The 20,016-nt window shown below is 36.3% G+C and overlaps 1 protein-coding gene and 1 pseudogene across 2 annotated transcripts in view; one reads left to right on the forward strand and one right to left on the reverse strand.

Moving 5' to 3' along the window:
• Positions 1-20,016, reverse strand: part of CTTNBP2NL (CTTNBP2 N-terminal like) — a 65,813-nt gene that overhangs the window by 40,230 nt on the left and 5,567 nt on the right. Inside the window, exons 2-3 of one of the 2 annotated variants that reach the window (XM_061183685.1) lie at positions 13,470-13,593; positions 10,456-10,563 (exon numbers count right to left, since the gene is read on the reverse strand). In XM_061183685.1, the coding sequence (XP_061039668.1) occupies positions 10,456-10,554 (99 nt within the window). In that variant the 5' untranslated portion in view covers positions 10,555-10,563; positions 13,470-13,593. The remainder of the gene's footprint in view (positions 1-10,455; positions 10,564-13,469; positions 13,594-20,016) is intronic. The other variant, XM_061183684.1, reaches the window with a different exon arrangement.
• On the forward strand, positions 1,495-2,108 carry LOC133088299 (small kinetochore-associated protein-like; annotated as a pseudogene).

Genomic DNA, 20,016 nt, shown 5'->3' on the forward strand with positions numbered 1-20,016 from the left:
AATGTTATGATCTGCTTCATAAATTTAGCATTACACTGTAGGAACACTACATGTCATTAGAAGTTCCTCATATGCATCATATATATTTTTTTAAAATCAATTAATTTATTTATTTTTGGCTGCATTGGGTCTTCGTTGCTGCATGCTGGCTTTTCTCTGGTTGCGGCGAGCAGGGGCTACTCTTTGTTGCGGTGCACAGGCTTCTCATTGCTGTGGCTTCTCTTGTTGTGGAGCACGTGCTCTAGGCGTGCAGGCTTCAGCAGTTGCAGCACACGGGCTCAGTAGTTGTGGCTCACGGGCTCTTCAGCGCAGGCTCAGTAGTTGTGGTGCACGGGCTTAGTTGCTCGCGGCATGTGGGATCTTCCCAGACTAGGGCTCGAACCCATGTCCCCTGCATTGGCAGGAGGATTTTTAACCACTGCACCACCAGGGAAGCCCTGCATCATATTTTAAAATAGCCACATAATAGTCCACCATGTGGATGTACCACCCAATTCATACAGCCATTAACCAAGAGTTTACTTTTTATAAAGAATTTATTGGAGCTAGGTCAATATAACTATGTTATCATGGGATGTTTGGTGGGTAATCTGAAGTAACTTACAGAAAATGTTTTTTTCTAAATATACTTTCACATAAAACCATATAGACTGCAGCAACTCTCCTCAATAAATAGGTGTCCTGAGGTTAATAAATTCAATAAAAGAAACCAATGTTGAATTTTTTAATTCAAAAGCACAAAACAGAAATAACAGTATTTCTACCTATTCTTCAATAACTGGCTCTGGAGCTGCATTCAGATATAGGGGATGTCAGTAATAAATAGAGCCTCCTTTAAAATAAATTTTCTTCCTGTGGTCCAAATTAACACTGAGAAAAATAATGTTTTCTGGGAAATAATAAAGGAATAGTACATTTTGATGTCTATTTCCTGACTATTGATATGATATACTAAAATACAATTTAAATGACTTAACTTAAAAAGATAATAGTTAAGCTTGTTTCAAATAGATAAACTACTTTTGTTACTCCTAGGAAAGAGGTAATAATATTCTGTCAGAAGGTGAAAAAAATGTACATATTGTTTTTCTTCTTTGGAAAAATTATTTATCATAAGAAGCCAATAAACTATCAAAACTATTAAAGTCAAAGGATAAAAGTTGCTTTAAAGGAGAGCAGTTCATTAAAGCAGCAGAGGTTTTTTTTCAGGTTTCTCTTTTGGAAATGTTTATGATTTTTAAGTTACAGTTAACTTTTGCCACTGGGAAAATAATTTAATTACTAAACTCTACTCCACAAAATTATAAAGTTAAATTAGAGAATTCTAGTTTCTAAAAAGCCGTAGAACAAAGCTGAAAAAGTTACTCCACATCAATGTACTTGATCTAACAGAAGGTCAATAAGAAAGGGGATGAAGTTCTTTTTCAGACAATATTTCAGTAAACAGCAAGGACATAAAAACCAATTAAGTTCTCGGATACGGCCTGAGGGCAGAAGCAGCAGGCGCCTAGGCCCCAGCAGTGCCACCTCATTATGATGACCAGAGTAGTTAAGACAGTGTACACCCTGCAGCCCTCCTCTGTGCTATAAGCAGTGGCCTGCCCACAGATGCACAAACTCGAGCCACTTCTAAGAACCTATTTCCTGTAAAGTCCAAAGAAGTTGATGTTTCCAGACCTCATTCAGGAGGTTCAGATAACGATGCTACAAAAATCATCAAACCAAGACGAGAGAATGGGCAGGTTAAAGCTACAGACACTGCCACCAGGAAGAGTTACAAACTATTGAGTAAACTGAAATCAGAGGAAGAGCTCAAGGATAAGAACCAGCTCTTAGAGGCCATCAACAAGCAGTTGCACCAAAAGTTGACTGAAACTCAGGGAGAGCTAAAGGACCTGACCTAAAAGGTGGAGCTGCTGGAGAAGTTTCAGGACAACTGTTTGGCAATTTTGGAGAGCAAGGGTCTCAACCCAGGACAGGTCTTAAAGCTAAAGCTGAAGATGAAAGAAGAAAGGGCCCAATTCCTGCAACAACAGACCTTATGTAACAGTAAAGTAAATGATTTTACAACAGCCCTTGAGGAAATGGAGCAGCTATTAGAAATGTGATAAAAAGCAGGTGGCCACATGGCTCCCTCTTGGGGATAAACTCTCAGAGGAAGCCCCTTAGGACATCTGCTTCTTGGCCATGATATTCTAGGACTCACCATTCCCAGAATGAAAACAGTTTCTGCTGTAGGATTAAGGACAGTTTATGCTGGAATGGCAGTTCCTCCTTTAAGCAAGCATTCCCCTTCAGATTGGCCAGCTATCCTGAACCTCACAGTACATAATTGAGGCCTAAGAAGAGAGGGGGCCTGGAAGCTCAGATCAACCTTCTAGGCAACAAAGCAGCACAGCATTAGAATCAGGAGACTAAATCAGCCACAGCCAGAGAATCCGAAAGGTCACATTCAGATGTGCAGGAAGAAACAGTGGAGCACAGGTGCTCCACGGGAGTTATCACTGAGGAGCCCTGCAGTCCCCCCGTAACTTGGAACACATTCTGTCCCATCCTGGTTGGGCTCTATAACCTCACTGTAAATTTATGAACTTGAAGTTACCTGAAATGGCTTAATAAATGGGGTGAAGGTATAGATAGTAATAACACCTATGAAACAATACACCTTGGAGTTTTTAATCTTAAAAAAAAAAAAATTAAGTTCTCAATAGATACAGAAAAAGCACATGACAAAATCTAATATCCATTCCTGATAAAAACTCTCAGCAAACTAGGAATAGAAGGACATTTCCTCAAACTGATAAAGAACATCTATGAAAACCTACAGCCAGCATGTTTAATGATGAAAGACTGAGTGTTTCCTCCCTAAGATCGGGAATAAGACAAAGATATCCATGTTACTTCTACTTGACGTTGTACTAGAGGTCCTAGCCAATGCAACAAGGCAAGAAAAAGAAATGAAAGGAAATCAGATGAGAAAGAAATAAGTAAAATTGTCTTTATTTGCAAACATGATTGTAGAAAATTCAATGAAGTTTATAAAAAAGCTATTAGAACTAATAAGTGAGATTAGGAAGGTTGCAGGATAAAGGATCAATATACAAAATCAATTTCATGTCTGTATAACAGCAATAAACAATCAGAAATTTACATTTAAAACTGCCATTTATAATATCATAAAAATATGAAATAGTGATAAATCTGACAAAAGATGTTAAAGACCTATACAATCAGAACTATAAAGCACTGCTGAGATATCTAAGTAAATGGAGAGAAGTAACCATGTTCATGGATCATCAAATACAATATTGTTAAGATGTGAATTTTCCCCAAACTGATCTATAGAGTCAATGCAATTCCAATTAAAATTCGAATAGGATTTTTTTGAAAAATTGATAAGCTGATTCTAAAATTTATATGGAAATGCCAAGAACCATGAATAACCAAAACAACTTTCAAAAAGAACACAAGTTGGAGGATTAACACTACCTAATTTTAAGACTTTCATAAAAGGCCACAGTAATCAAGACAATGTAGTATGGGCAACAACGTAGACAAATAGAGCAATGAAACAGAACAGGGTGTCCAGAAGTAAACCCCAAAATATACAGAAAATGGATTGTGACAAAGGTGCCAAGGCCATCTACAGAGGAAGGATAGTCTTTGTAACAAATGGGGCTAGAACAACTGAATATCCATATGCAAAAAAATTTTTATTTGATCCATATATTGTACCATATAACAAAATTAACTGAAGTTGTATCACAGACCCAAGTGTAAAACTTAAATCTATAAAATTACAGAAATATAGGAGAAAACCTTTCTGACCTTGGTTTAGGCAAAGATTTCTTATATGACACTAAATCTTAGTTATGTGATACTAAAAGCAAAATCCATAAAAGAAACATTGATAAATTGGACTTCATCAAAATGAAAAATTTATGCTCTTCAAAAGATACAGTTAAGAGTATGAAATGACAAGCCACAGACCGGGAGAAAATATTTGCAAGGCGTATTAAAGTACTTGAATCCAGATATATAAGGAATGCTCAAAACTCAGTAATGAGAAAACAGCTCAATTTAAAAAATGGACAAAAGATCTGAACAAATACTTTACGAAGAAAACAACACAGATGGCAAATAATCACATGGAAAGATGCTCAACATCATTAGTCAATAGGGAAATGCAAATTAAAACTGCAATGAGATATTACATACCTATTAGAATGCTAAAATTAAAACGACTGGCCATATCAAGTGTTGGTAAAGATGTGGAGCAAATGGAACTCTTATACATGCTGGTGGGGATGTAAATGGTAAAACTACTTTGGAAAACAGTTTGGCAGTTTCCTAAAAAGTTAAACATATTCCAATCCATTTCTAGGTATTCATCCAAAAGAAATAAAAGCACATTTCCATACAAAGCCTTATATATGAATGTTCATAGCAGCTTTATTTGCAATAGTCCAGGACTCGAAACAACGTAAATGTTCACTAACAGATGAACAGACAAAACAAACTGTGGTACATACATACAATGGACACTACTTGGTAATAAAAGGAATGAACTATCAATACAACATCAACATGGATCTCAAGATAATTATGCTGAGTCAAAGAACCAGGCCCCGCCCTCCAAAAAAGGTTACGTTCTGTATGATTCTACTTATATAAAATTCCAGAAAATGTAAACTAATCTCTAGAGGATTAGTGGTTTTGGGGTGTGGGGGTGTGGGGAAGCTTAGCTAAAGGGGTTGCAAAGGGGCACAAGCAAAATTTGAGGGGTGATGGATATGTGTACTATCTTGATTGTAGTAATGGTTTCATGCGGGATACGTATATCAAAACATCAATTTGTATACATTAGATATATGCAGCTTATTGTATGTCAGTTTTACCTCAATAAAGTGAAATAAAAAAACAAAATATAACAAATATGTCAAATCGAGCAATAGAGAAGCAAAGAAATCAATGGAAAAAAAATCAATTTGAAAAAAGTTTCCACAGTGTCTGTATATCCTGTTTTCATTATAAAGAGAGAGAGAAGGGAATGCAGTATGACATCTGTTCCATGCCCCACAGTACACCCTTAACCCTTGCCGGCTGTCTCAAAATACATGCTTTTGGTTGTGAGGGTGGGGACGGATCAACTCAAAACCATGAATTCCCATAAGAAAAACAAGCTACAGTGCAAGCCCTTCTGATAACAAAGATTTAATTTAAAATGCTCATCTTTCTTATGAAGGACAGCATATTACCAGTACATCTTGCTTTATGGAATATACCTTTGTTCCTAAATGGATGAACTTTAAAACTTATGCTCTAATAATAACAACTAACAGTAAATGAGCACTGAGTATGTCGATTAGCATTTGCTATCTCATTTAATTCTTGTGGTAACCGTACCATTCTACCATATAGCTTAACAGGGTAAGTAACTGGTCTACGATCACACAGCGATTAAATGGCAGAGCTCAAACCTAAGTATGTCTGATATGAACGCTCATGCTCTTAACAGCTACACTTAACTGAATGTTCTAGTTGATAGTTTTGTAGAGTGCCTAGTAATTATCTTTATGCTTCTTTTTTGAAAAGCTAGGATTTCATGTATGCACATTACTCAGAGAGTAGGAATAAAAAATATCAGCAATTCCAACTATATAAAACACATAAAAACTTGGCCCCAAATGGCCACTGATTAATTCCCTTCTAAAAACATGTTTCGTAGTAAAGGTTATGAATGTAAATCTAAAAACCCCATAATTCAATTCCCTAAATAAAGTTCTACTTGCTTCCTAATATCCCAGTTCTTATCCACGCAGAAACTGGACTTCTTTCAGTTATAAGCTTATGTTCATGTGATGTTTATTAAAGATTTAAACTACCTACTCCAATCCTAAAAGCTCTTCCTAAAAACATCTATCAAAATGGGATCATTTTTGGTCAAAGAATTGTTAGGTCCAGGCTTATGGGTGACAAAGAATGCTTCAACTTTGAGTACATTTAAGTATATTCATGGATCTGTTATTTTTTTTTAATGCAAACACACTTGACAAGCTTACTAGTATAGGACAATGCATGTTTTTTGCTAAATTCAATTTTACTTTCCTCATCTCAGACCAGCCTTTATAATGATCTGCTTCCATAATAAGCACAAGGCCACGACCAAAAGCAGATGTCAGATTCAACCTACAGTGAACTTGTATTTGTGTTTTTCTTGAGCCACAGCACCTTCCATAACTTTTGTTTGTTCTATATTTTTGGCACTGCCACAAGATCCTTATAATTATTATTATTTTAAGAATATTTTTGGCAAACGTAAATCATTTATTGTTAACACAGACATATATGTAACATTTAGATTTTTAATTTTTAATTCTGGCTGTTTAAAAAACTCACAGTAGTTAAATATTAGTCTCATACTCTAAATATATTTCTAACTTTGTCCTGTCTACAACATTTTTGTCTGTAAATTTTCTTGCCTGGGGAATTCTGCAATGGCCTTTGGCCAAAACCAACAAAGTTATATCCTAGACGTTAAAAGAGTTATACCTGTTTTATGACTGAGGCATCAGTGGAAAGGAATTCAAGACTCTTTAAGCTAATTCTATGTGAAAGTTGTAATACTTTACCATTTATTATTGCAGAAGCAATTTAAAGAATGCTTTAAAATAAAATGATACTAATACAGGGTAGATTCTACTTAGTCATAGCTAAGTGTAGTTTGCATCAGATCTGAGACATGCAGATATAACATACCCAATGTGGAAGACTCAAACTATTTAATCTGACTTTTTATTGGCAGTCAAAACTATTTTCCAAATTTTAAAAATTAAGGTTCCCTCATCTTCTTCTAGAGTAGTCAGACCCTGCTGGGAAGCTTTTCCTAGATTTTCTTAGAATTAATGAACTGGGCCTCTCTTGCTGAACTGTGTGGTTCCACCCCAAACTCCCCTGGACAGTTCATGAGCAATGTAATCTGTTTTCACTGTGGAAGGGATTCCCATAGTGTTCTCATTCATGAAAATAAAGTGGTCAGATCAAAGGGAGAGACTTTCATGAAGAAGGCTTTTCTCTGATGTAATCCCTCCTAAAATAGAAAATCACTTTATATAAAGTTCAATTAGGACCAAATACTGTATAAATGGCCTCTGTAACAATTAGACTTCAAATACAGAAAAGGCTGAATATTACATTATTTTCTATTGACTTCTCTGGTTCTATGCCAAACATGTCTAGGCTGCAACAGAAGACTGAGGAGGCTCACTCTTCTGTAAAATTTTGGGGAGAAAAAGAGTTACGGGGGCTCTACAAGGGTGTAGTTGCAATCTGAAATTTTGGAAAATGAATGAAGCTCTTTTACAATTATAACTTTATAGGTAGGATTTACTTACAAACTACAGGAACTTTTATAATACATCTTTATATAAATCTAACCCTTGCCAATGTGACCTACTATTTACTTAACAGCAACAGTGAACCATATGGTTTTGTTCAGAGATGCAAGATTAAAGAATAGATTTTATGTCTAAGAAAAATCTCTTTTAAAGGTAAGGAGAAAAAATGATAAGCTTTTTTTTACTTAAACATAAAGGAAAAACCAATCATAGCTATTTAGGACAAAGACCAAAACCTTTTCAATCAACTAAGCATGAATTAAGAAAGAATACTAAAAGGAAGAAAATTAGTGAGCTGTCATATTAGTCCAAGAAGAGCAAGTGTTTGTTGTTAAGCAAGAGCTATATAGAAAGAATGCAGTGAAATCCTGACATACTACAGAACCAAAAACAAACAAAAATAACAAAAAAACCAAGCCAAAACAAAAACCTACTCCACAAATAAAACAAGATTTCATTTTAACTTTAAGAATCTGGTATGGCAGTTGCTTTTCTCAAAGGACTGAAACAATTTTGACCCCCAGCTGCTACTTATTTTATCTAACAATAGACTATTTAAAGATGTATTACTTCTGGTGAAGCTATTCATTTCACCTAAACTGCCTATAGTTTAAGCCTCAGAAGAGAACTTTACCACCTACAGGCTGTACGCACAGACTAAACACAACACTTGTGCCTGATTCTGAATGGTATCTTATATCAAAATGCTGTCTTAATTATAGCTCTTGCTTCTCAAGCTGCTCTTTCAACTTGTCAGAAGCTGCCTAAAGTAACTAAAATTGGATTCACGCAGAAAAAATTTTTTTTAGGAAAACATATGCAACAAGCACCTTAGCATCTGTTAACATTAAAACCAGAAGGCAGTTTGTTTAAGCACACATAGGGCAGGCTGTAAAATTTAATAATTCACAACATTCATTTTGAAATATTATGGCAATCTTTTAAAACAATGGCATACATTTCATCTGTTCAACAACTATTTATTGAGCATCTATATGCTCAATAAAACAAACATAAAGCTCCACAGGTTTGTATCATTTCCAAAGCTAAAAAGCAAAGAGAAAATAAGGTCATCCTCTAATTTTTCTGTTAGAGGCAGCCATTCCCCAACCCCTACCCCAATTATGAGAGGGTTGAGGCCCAGAAGTTTTTGTATAAGTCAACTGCGATATTTACAGGAAACTTCTTCCTGGAGTCCCAGTGCAAACAGGGACAGATCCTCAGGTGAGGCTATTTAACACATGCTGCCAAGCTATTGTAGTTTTCTAAAATCTGACTGCTATTTATAATAATGCTGCTCCGGGAAAATGCTTTCTGAGTTCTAAAAGGACACGAACAATGCACTTTCTAGTTCAGCCTAGGCAGTGGAACTCTTCCAGGTCTAAGCTGATAATTCCTGTGGAGAGGAGAGCCAGAGGTCTCAGATGAGAAGAAGGGAAGGAAGTAGGAAAAACAACAGGCATTAGGAGTGAGGATTAGGAATGAACTCAAACTTTCCTCAGTCCTTCTTTTTCTTTTCTCTTGATCGATCAGATAAACATGTGAAAATAAATGGGAGGGTGTTCTGGGTTTAATCAGGTTAGGACTACTGCTAATAGTGGGATGGGGTTATGAGAAATAGAATAGTTTTCAGGGACGTACAAGGAAAGGATGAGAAATCCCCAATAGTGACAAAAGGGGAAGACCTGTGGATGTGGCAGAAATGAGTCACCAAGCAGAGGGAACATTTTTATGTAATATATGTTGGCAGGGGAGTCATTAAAAAGTCAGGCACTGTTGAGGGCACACTAGAGACATCAATTCAAATGATTAGCTACCACTGACTGTTCCTTGAATATGGGGTACATGATATGTACTGAGAGAATATAAATAAAGGGAGAAGAAATGAATCCTACATTGTTGGAGTATTTGTAATGCCATGCAAATTATAATGTTACACAGAAATACTAGTAATTAATCATTTCTTTTTAATACAGACCAAGGAAGCTTTGTTTCAGACAGACTGAATGACTTTACCAAGGTCACACAGTCATGCTTAGTGGCATGACAGGCAAAGACTCGGGCAATGAACTTTATCACGTGACGAGACACGTGTCAAAGCCATAAACAGATGATCCCCAGGGACACCATGCAAAACAAGACTGAAGTAAGTGGGAAAAGGAAAATAAGTCAGACTCTACCCCCATACCAGAAGGGGACTAACTGCCTCATGGACTCTGGAGAAATGAAACCACTGGAAATCACTTATCACACATTACAAAGCTCTAAGGGAAAACAAAAAAGCCATAGTTTTCGGCAGAGACTATGCTTTCTTCAGCAAGCCCAAGTCTCATCTTCTTTGGCCATTTCTCCTCTCCTATGGGGGTATCATCTTCCTACTATTCACACGGATAGCCTTAAGCTCTTTTCTTCCCCTCTCCAAATCTGATTTCAAGACAGATTGGGAAACATCCTTACCAAGGTGTAAAAGATTCAAAACCCTTTAAAGGAGTTATGCTCTCCTGATTTTTTTTTTTTTTACGTAGACTTTTTTAGAGTAGTTTTGGGTTCACAGCAAAATTGAGTGGAAAGTAGAGTTGCCATCTACCACCCCCCAGCCCCGTGTATTTTAACAGATATCAAATACTGAAAAAAAAGTAAGGATTCTTAATCTGGGATCTAGGGAATCTATTCACGGTCTTAATGGGGTCCTTGATCTATCAGATATTATATCCTGAATTATGGTATATGCGTGTATATAGATTTTTTAGGAAACAGGTCTCATCAAGTTCTCAAGGGGTTGGCATTCAGAAACAGCTAACGCTACTAAGCTAAAGAATGAAGTTCAAAGTCTAGACATCAGGTAGGGAGACTAAAGGAACTATTTGGAGGCAGAAAGGCTTCATCAGTGTCCCAAAATCATACCATACAGGTGGCTGCTATAGCAAGTATTGATATGTATACCCAGGCCTCTCAACTTCAACTGGGGCTATAGAAATATCCTAGTTAACCAATGATATGGCTTTCAAACATATGATGACCACTCTCTCTCTCTCTTTTTTTTTTTTTTTAAACATACCTTTAAAGCTTCTATAACAAGGTCCCTTGCTTCAAGCTCTCCTTCAAGAATACTGAATAGTGTTAGGAGTTCTGGCTTGCTGAGTTTTTCCAGATTCATCCTGAAAGCCTAAAACAAGGACAATAATCAGACAATCTCCAGAAGATAGAGTTAATTTGATACTATTAAAGAAAAAATAAAGTGAGACAGGTAAGAAAAGAGCAACAATTAGAGTAGAAAATACTTTAAGAAAGGAAATGGTTATAATTAAATGGAAAAATAAGAACTTTCTGATGTTAATCATAAACTGAGCAGTAAAAGAAAATAAAATTCATTTTAATTATTGATTTCATCACCATTCACAAAGATCAAATTTTCATCATTTTTCCTCCAGGCATATAAACAAACATCCTAAAAGGTCTCAGAAAGAATTAGTCACTAATTTTGTTCACTAGAAGTTCAGGTAAAGTTTTGTTACAATGAATACTATTTCAATGAAAAATTGTTTGACCACGAAAAGATATCCCAGTTTTAGATAACTGAATTCCAAAACTGTATATAAAACATTGTGGGATCCCTCTGAAACTGGCTGAAATGAATTTGAGCAAAGATAATGTTTGGTGGGAGTAAGGGAGAAATTTTTCTTTTAAATTGTCTACTTTTGCAGAGAACATCTATCACAATATTTATATTTCATATAGTAAAATAAGACTTAAATGCAACCATGTACAAATGTACTTTTAAATGACTGCTTAAAATATATTGTTTAAACATCTTAATTGGCCAGGCTACTATAAACTGAATTTATTTGACTTCACAAGTTCTATAACTTAACATTTCTATGAAATCTTGCATCTTTCAAAATATGTTAAATGGCAAATTACATGGCACAAACTCAGTCCTTTCCATAGGATTAATTTCTCACAAACCACACATAGATAGAAGTTAGATGGCGTACAATCTTGGAAGGATCTTCTGACCATTGTGTATGGTAAGATACATTTCATAACTTCTAAAGTAGAGCAAGTACTATTTTCCCTCTCCCACTCTTTACTTCTAAATTGCCACTCTCATATAGTTTTTTTTTAAAAGTGAATCACAACATGACTAGTTCACACACCCTCCAGTAACTCCCAACTCCTATGAGCACATTAAATTTTAGGAGGCACACAAAAGAGTCATTGATTCCTTCCAGAGCTACTGCCTTTAAGCGAAGGAGAGCATGTAGAAAATGCATACTTCACTGTGTTGTTCGATGTTGCTCCAGGACACACTGTACAAATCTTTTGCCACATGGTAAAACATGTTCAATGTAACTTCAGCTCTAACTGCTAACTTTCTAACTGGTGAGGGTTAGCGACTAGCAAGCGATTCTCACATTCTCACTTCAGTATTAGAGAGCCCTCACAACAGTTACTTTAAAAATAAAAGCTAAAAAAAAATTAAAAAAACAAAAAAACAACAAACCTAATAAAGCTACACTTAACATAAGATGGTATGCTGGAAAAAACACATGGCTTTGCAGTCAGATAGATGCCAGGTCAACATCTTCCTAGTTGTGTGACTGGGCAAGTTTTCTGATTCTCAGTTTTCTTACCTGTGAAAGTGAAATGATGATATCTAACTCATAGGACTGTTGTAAAGATTGAGTTAATAAATATAAAACATCTTGCCAAGTTCCTGATAGAAGCTGATCAATGGTTTAATTATTAAGAACTACCATCCTCCCTCACTTTCCAAAAGAATTCCAAGGAAGGCATTACCAAAATTGGGGGCAGCCAAGATCAATTACTTCAGAAATAAGTGACTCTGGTTGCCCTTTTGTAGTTGGGAACCACAAATGAAGAAGGATGATAGCATCCTGGAGTGAATAATGATGAGGAATTTAAACTACCATTTGAGTCACACTGGTTTCTTAGATGAAACCCTTCCCCCAATTCCTGATGGTTTCATGTTTTAATCTCTCTCAAGGAGATTATAAGGCAGAGAAAAAATCCTATCATTTTATTCCTTTTCTCACCCCTCCCCTGATGTTAAGCAGAATAATGGGCACTTGGTAAAGGCGCTCCATAAATACCAACTGCACTGAGTAAATCAACTAGGAATAGAGCTAAAAATGATAGTGTTTACACATATTACTCTTTTTTCCTTCAATATCTTTATACTCCTTAAATATTCTCATTTAGAAATCTAAAACGGTGGCTTAAGGATGCAGTGTGATATAATAAAATATAATAGACTGGGAGTGAAGAGTACAGAGTTTTAGTCTGAGCTCTGCTACTAAACAGCTATACTGCTTTGAGAAAAAAAAATTACCTAGTTGCTCTGGCATTGAGTTTCCTCACAGGTAAAATAAAACAGACTAGATAATCTCTAAAGTCCTTCATGGTTCCATTCTAAGCTTTCATGAGTGAAAATCAAGAATTATTTGTTAGAGAAATCAATTAAATAAAAATTACAGGTAAATATACAAAGTACTAAAACAGACTGTACCTAAATCACAGTTTTTGATCTGTTGTGATAAATATACGTCCTCATAATAGAGTGAAATTGAAACAACCTTAAGTCACTTTAATTATAAAACAGTCTAGCCTAGGCAAGAAAAAATTCTATTCTTTGTCAATGGCATAAAGAACAATATTCATGTTACCTCTACATTTGTAAATAACTTCTGCACACAAATTTTAATATCTGGAACATTTTGCTAATGTATCAACTTATTTAGCTTGGTGTCTACATGAAATAAATATAATACAAATACAACACAGGAGGGGAAAAAAAGGGCCACAGCTGTGTAATTCAAACCCAAGAGGTCTGTTTTCGCATATTCCTATAACCATTCTTTATAAATATTAAAATTTAGCATTTCTTTGCTGTCCTTTACATTTGAATCTAATTTTAACACACAACACATTGCAGTAACTTTTTGTCCGAAATATAAATGAACGATAGTAAAACTGCATTACGTTTTAGTATGGCAGTGATATTCCTGGGGGTGGTATGAGGATGGGGATGGGGATGGGGGTGATACTGACCTGATAACTGGCAGTCACACTTTAGTCCTCAAGTATAAATTCTTAAGGTTTTCTTCAGTTAAAATTTGGGAAAATTGACAAATATATTTAAAATGTCATCAGCATGGTGGAAAAATGTCCAATGCTGCAAAATAATAAGAAATTTATTGTCTATGTGACCATACTATAAACAATTGGTAAATCCCAAGAATGTCAACTGTCATTATAGCTGATGAGGCCTGACAGCTGTTGGTTGATACAGACAAGAAAGAAGAAAATAGCCACTTCTTCAAGTTGAAGCTGAGTAATATAGGAAAAAATATCAGGAATCTGACTTCCCTTTTGCAATCATAATTAGGGAAGGTGAGGTCTTTCAAAATCTTTTCACTGTCATTTCAAGGACTATTTTATGAATGTCACCAGAAGAAACTGACTTTCTCTCCCTGAATTGATAAAAGCCTATTTGCTTGAATCACCATGACTTATGCACAATGCACTCAGATAAAAAAAATAACATAATTACAACTGAACTTTTCAAACTGCCAAATTTGTGTAAGGAAAATTCTCATCCCCTCATCTCTTGCCAATCAGTAAACAAACAAATCAATCTGTCACCACCTCAACTTTGTAGGGCTTATTACTCATCCCAGCTTCTACTTTTTCCCATTTATTTTCAAATATTAAATGTTGAATTATATGTAATTTTTGGTTTATGTTTTTCTAATAGTGTATTAGACCCTGCAAACTTAAACAAAAAAGATAGGCCCGAATTTTTATTTGATAAAACATAAATTTTGTCTTGTATTTAAGGTATTTAAAGTACCAAGTCCATTCGACTCGTTTCTGCCAATATATAAATTATATGGTCTAAGATTTTCAGAAAAAGGCTGCTTCTAACTCCATATTCATTATCAGAAATATGACTGCCAGATTTTTGGCATGCTACATTGTAGTCTACAGACTCATTCTCCACTTATTTTCTAAATGAGCTGTTACTTGTCATTGTCTGTTAAGTAACTGTGAAAGACAAGATCGTTTCAACCAGATGCTCAGCTCATTCCTTCCGGTAGAATCTCTCCAAGACCCAACTTTCCTTAGAGTTTAGATGTAGATATTTCTGCCTAAGGAATGCTACAGTCTATAAATTTGAAATAAAAACCACCTGTGGACAAGTTGTCTGTATATATTATCATATACTGTGGTACAGCTAGCTGTAGCTATATTAAGCTTTATAGTTTTCTGAATTAAAAAAATATATAAACATATATAATAAAAAGTTACACATATTATAATACCCTGGAAAAATTAGCCTATTTATAGCCTAAGTATGAAACTTGTTTTTAAGTTATTAATAAATGATTTCAAACATGAGTTTGCCCAGCTTACAATATGGTCTATTCACATGCTACTTCCCACCAAGTCAGGGCCAACAGCCAGGAGAGCATGAATCTCTTCTTCTTTTTTTTTTTTTAAATAAATTTATTTATTTATTTTTGGCTGCATTGGGTCTTCGTTGCTGCGCGGGTTTTCTCTAGTTGCGGCCAGCGGGGGCTACTCTTCGTTGTGGTGAGCGGGCTTCTCATCACGGTGGCTTCTCTTGTTGTGGAGCTCGGGCTCTAGGCGTGCGGGCTTCAGTAGCTGTGGCGTGTGAGCTCAGTAGTTGTGGCTCACGGGATCTAGAGCGCAGGCTCGGTAGCTGTGGCACACGGGCTTAGTTGCTCCGCGGCATGTGGGATCTTCCCGGACCAGGGCTTGAACCCGTGTCCCCTGCATTGGCAGGAGGATTCTTAACCACTGCGCCACCAGGGAAGTCCATGAATCTCTTCTGTATGAACTTTCATGTGTCAACAGCCACAGGAATTATGGGTATCAAGGAGGACACTGGCTCTGCACCTCCACTGTACCTCCTGAACAGCAGTGCTCATTTTGCCGTGGAGGTATGCTGCTCTGGCTCTGTTCATTTTATTCTAGCCTTTTCCCTTGACCCAACATCCACTCACTCTGGTTCTGGTTGTGCCTCTTCCTTCTTGAGGAAGTCTCAGCTTTTGCTCTGGAACTCATTCTTTGATAGCAGGCATTGTTGCCTTTTTACCACATGGAGATTGGGTGGCAGAAAAAGAAACACCCCAGTTTCTACAGCTACGTAAGGAGTAAGGCAGGGCAGGGTGGAGTACACGTAGATGTTTGTCTATCTAGTATCTGGGTGTGTGTATGTCTTTATGTGGAACTGAAGGCTTTATTTCTATGTGGTGGGTGATGAGGGACAGGAAAGAGAGAAAACATTTTTAAGGTGAGTCTCAGATATTTCTGGACATAGAAGCACCTCAAAAAAAACTACATAAATCTTTTTTTTAAAATCCACTTGGCTAGCACCAAAAAAAAAAAAAAAAGAATTCAGTTATTTTACCCAAGAGATCACTCTTGCAAAACTGGATAAAAATCACTTCTTTCCTATATACTCAGATATCAAATTAAAGAAATTTATACTTGGGCTACAATTGACTAAGATTCAGGCCATTCAGTTAAGTTTTTAGTATCAGTGATAAGGTATTAGCACGGTTGTAAAGCAAACTTGCTGCAATTATGTAAAGACTCTTTCCAGTACATATAAGCAAAACCAAAATTTGGGAGGCCAGTTAATTCTAAAAATTCAAAGAGTCAACACTGACATACAAAATGGCTATTTTGACAGCTTTCCATTAGATAATGTACTTCCTTAAAAACCCAGTATATATGAAATTTAAAAAAAAAAGTCACATTTATAAATACCAAATCTAAAATGGACAAAAGTGCACTGCTATTTTTTTAAAAATGTATCCAAAGCAACCTCCTATCTGAGGGTGGAAGGTGTTGACACATTACCTTGACTATCTCAAGATTTAAGCCTTCCCGCCCTCTGGCACTTTTGGTTTTTCATAAAGGTTATTTATGCGTTTGGGGGTAAGAGAGTGACAACATTCCAAACTGTACCTCTCATTCCACTTTTGGCATTTTAGAATTAGGCTAGTAAAGAAAAACATGTCAAAATATTATCAGAAAATAAATTTTCTGATCACGAAAGCAGATCTTTTGTACATTTACTAAAGACAGTTGTTTCTGCTATTATTATTTACAGATTCTAAAACCAAGATAGAAAAACAAACCTTTTAACTGAATTCTACAGTACTATGCAATAAAAGCTTTACTACAAATGTCAAATCAATCTTCTTTCAGTTGAAGGTAAAAGTTATTACCTGAGTATTTATATTCTTATGTGTCTATGTGTTATAACGTGTTATGGGCTAAATTGTGTCCTCTAACCCCAAAATTATATGTTGAAGTCCTAATCCCCAGTACCCCCATAATGTGACTGTATTTAAAGGTAGGGTCTTTAAAGAGGTAATTAAGTGAAAAATGAGGTCACGGGGGACTTCCCTGGTGGCGCAATGGTTAAGAATCCGCCTGCCAATGCAAGGGACACGGGTTTGAGCCCTGGTCCGGGAAGATCCCACATGCCGCGGAGCAACTAAGCCCGTGCACCACAACTACTGAGCCTGCGCTCTAGAGCCTGCGAGCCACAACTACTGAAGCCCAACACCTAGAGCCCGTGCTTCACAACAAGAGAAGCCACCACAATGAGAAGCCCGCGCACTGCAACGAAGAGTAGCCCCTGCTCGCTGCAACTAGAGAAAGCCCGCGTGCAGCAATGAAGACCCAATGCAGCCACAAATAAATAAATAAATTTTTTAAAAAATGAGGTCATGGGATTCCCTGGTGGTCCAGTGGTTAAGACTCTGCGCTTCCACTGCGGGGGGGGCATGGGTTCGATCCCTGGTCAGGGAACTAAGATTCTGCATGCTGTGTGGCGCAGCCAAAAGAAGAAGAAGAAGAAAAAGAGGTCATTAGGGTAGGCCCTAATCTAATATGCCTGGTGTCCTTATAAGAAGAGAAATTTGGACAAAAACGCAGGACAGGGAGACAGCATGTGAAGACACAGGGAGAAGATGGCCATTTAACAAGCCAAAGAGAGAGGCCTCAGAAGAAACCAATCCTGCTGACACATTGATTTCTGACTTCTAGCCTCCAGGATTGTGAGAAAATAAATTTCTGTTGTTTAAGCCACCCAGTCTGTGGTACTTGTTATGGCAGCTCTAGCAAACTAATACAACGTGCTAACCGTTTACTACTTTTAAAGACTATTACAGCAACTAGATCAAAGCCTTCCCCTTACCATGTGAGTGCCTGAAGAATGCCCTGCTTTGTCTTATCAGTCTGCTTTTTCCCAGCAACACTATGTATAGGATTATATAAAACAGAATGGTTTTGAAACAGTTTTGGAGATTGTAAATTTCAGGATCCTGAAATATAATATGAATAATGCACTTACAAAGAAATTACAACAGTGCTAAGGGATTGAGGTGCTTGTTTATCCAATACCGTCAATATGGACTTTGAAGGAGGCCTCAAGAAACCAGTTCTGTAATAAAGCTGATTATTCTTTAAGATCAATACTTAAAATGCTCTCCGTACTCTACTCAAAGCTGATTCTAGGATACCAGATATTCTAGATTTATACTTAGTACAGAAATTAGTAATATAATTGAGCTTACCAATGTTAATCACCACCTCCTCAGAGTTTTATTTTTATTTGTTTATTTTTTTCCTCAGAGTTTTCTAGAGTAGTTTTCTAAGAAGAATTCAAGCCATAATAGCAATAATAAAAAAGATACACACTTATTGAGCTAAATATAAACATGTTCCAGGCAGTGTTCTAAGTACTTGACATGTATTAATTCAGTCCTTACAACCTTAGGTGATAGATGCTATAACCATTATCAACAAGTTCATCGTCACCATCATCCCCATTTTACAGATGGGAAAACTGAGGTACAAAGGCTAAATAACTTAGTCTCACATCTAGTATGTGGCAGAAACAGAATTTGAACCTAAGTAATTTGATTCCAGAGGCTTCCTTAGAAACCACTGCTACTTGGTAACCACTGTTCACATCTGATTTTCTCATTTTATCAGCTAAAATGTGATTCACAGAGCTGGAAGGGACCTCAGAAATAATCTAATTTAGCACTCTCATTTTACAGATGAAAATTGAGGCCAGAGTTGTTAAGTGAATTACTGAAGATTATAGTTAAATAGTAAAATTATTAAGATCCAGTCTAATCCACCTTCTGGGACACCATGATGGATATCAGGGTTTTGTTTTGGTTAGCTCTGTTTTAAGACTCATACATCTCTAGTGTATCTGTGTGTGTGTGTGAATGTCCGTCTCTCTTACTATGTGTGTACATCTGTTTCTATCATTGTCTCTCCTACATGTTGCCAACAACATTTATATGCATCCTGAAGAAAGGGAGGAAGTGGCCTCATGCCCATAAACAAGCATTCAAACATCTCTCCCCCAAAATGAGGACATCTGGCACAACGCTATTAAAAACAGGTCTGTCTACCTGGATATCTGTTTACACCTTTTCAAGTATTCTCATCTGAGACAAGACCAAACCAGAAGAGCTACATTAGTTAAGCTACTGGAATGTATGTTAATGAAAATGAAGAATAGTTTTTACGTTAACACATTTTTTCATTAAAATTAAAAATATGTCTTCTAATATCAGAAAATTACCAGCAGTATTTACCATTTCAGGTATTATTTGTCAGTGGCTTTATTTATTTCAATGAAATTATAACATGATTTCATTGAAATACGTATATCTGTCTATATCATCTATCTGTCCATCATTCCCCTAAATTTTTGCTTTTCTGAAATAATGCCACCATGATTTGTAAAATACCACAATGAAGGAAAATAATATGTAGATTGATTTTATTTCCAGTAAAATGATTCATGGGCCTCAATTCTACAGGCAGCCTGGAATACAAGAACCCTTCAAATATTCCACATTAATGTTGGATGAAGTCGTTGACTCCATCAGGATTTCAAACCAGGAAGAAACAGAGCATATGGTGTGGAGGATGAACTGTAATACAGTCAAGGTATCTGTGTTTTAGCTATGCCCATAACCTGACTCTCCCTGAACTGTAAAAAAATTTCACAAAAGCCTGTAACAGAATATTATAACTGATGATGCTGTTTTGCCTTTTAACTTCTGTCTTCTAAATCAGACCACTGATTTTTAAAAAAGTTTAACAATTTGGTATCAGTTGAAAATGACCAACAGACCTAGCAATTGTTTTTGCTCCAAGGTTTTTTGGGGACAGTTACTCTTCTGGGAGGCAGTGTGTTGCAGTGAAAAGTGCTTGGACTTTGGAGCCCTACAGGCCTAGGTTTGCATCCTGGCTCTACCACTTCATACTTCCTTGATCCACATAACCTTTGAGCTTTCAGTTCTTCATCTATAAAATGGGGATGACAATACATACTCGTAACAGGATACTGAATGGTTTAAATGACTTAGTGACTGGTCAGTTCTCTAATTTCTCATCCCTGGAGAGCATATATTTGGTTTCATCTGTAAGGATAATGAAGTTTTCCTTTTTTCCAATGAGTTCTCACTTTCTACCACTCATGTGTCTAATTTAGAAATCAAAACAAGTTTACTCCTTCTAACCTGGT

Source organism: Eubalaena glacialis, chromosome 3 (assembly GCF_028564815.1).
Source record: "Eubalaena glacialis isolate mEubGla1 chromosome 3, mEubGla1.1.hap2.+ XY, whole genome shotgun sequence".
NCBI lineage: Eukaryota > Metazoa > Chordata > Mammalia > Artiodactyla > Balaenidae > Eubalaena > Eubalaena glacialis.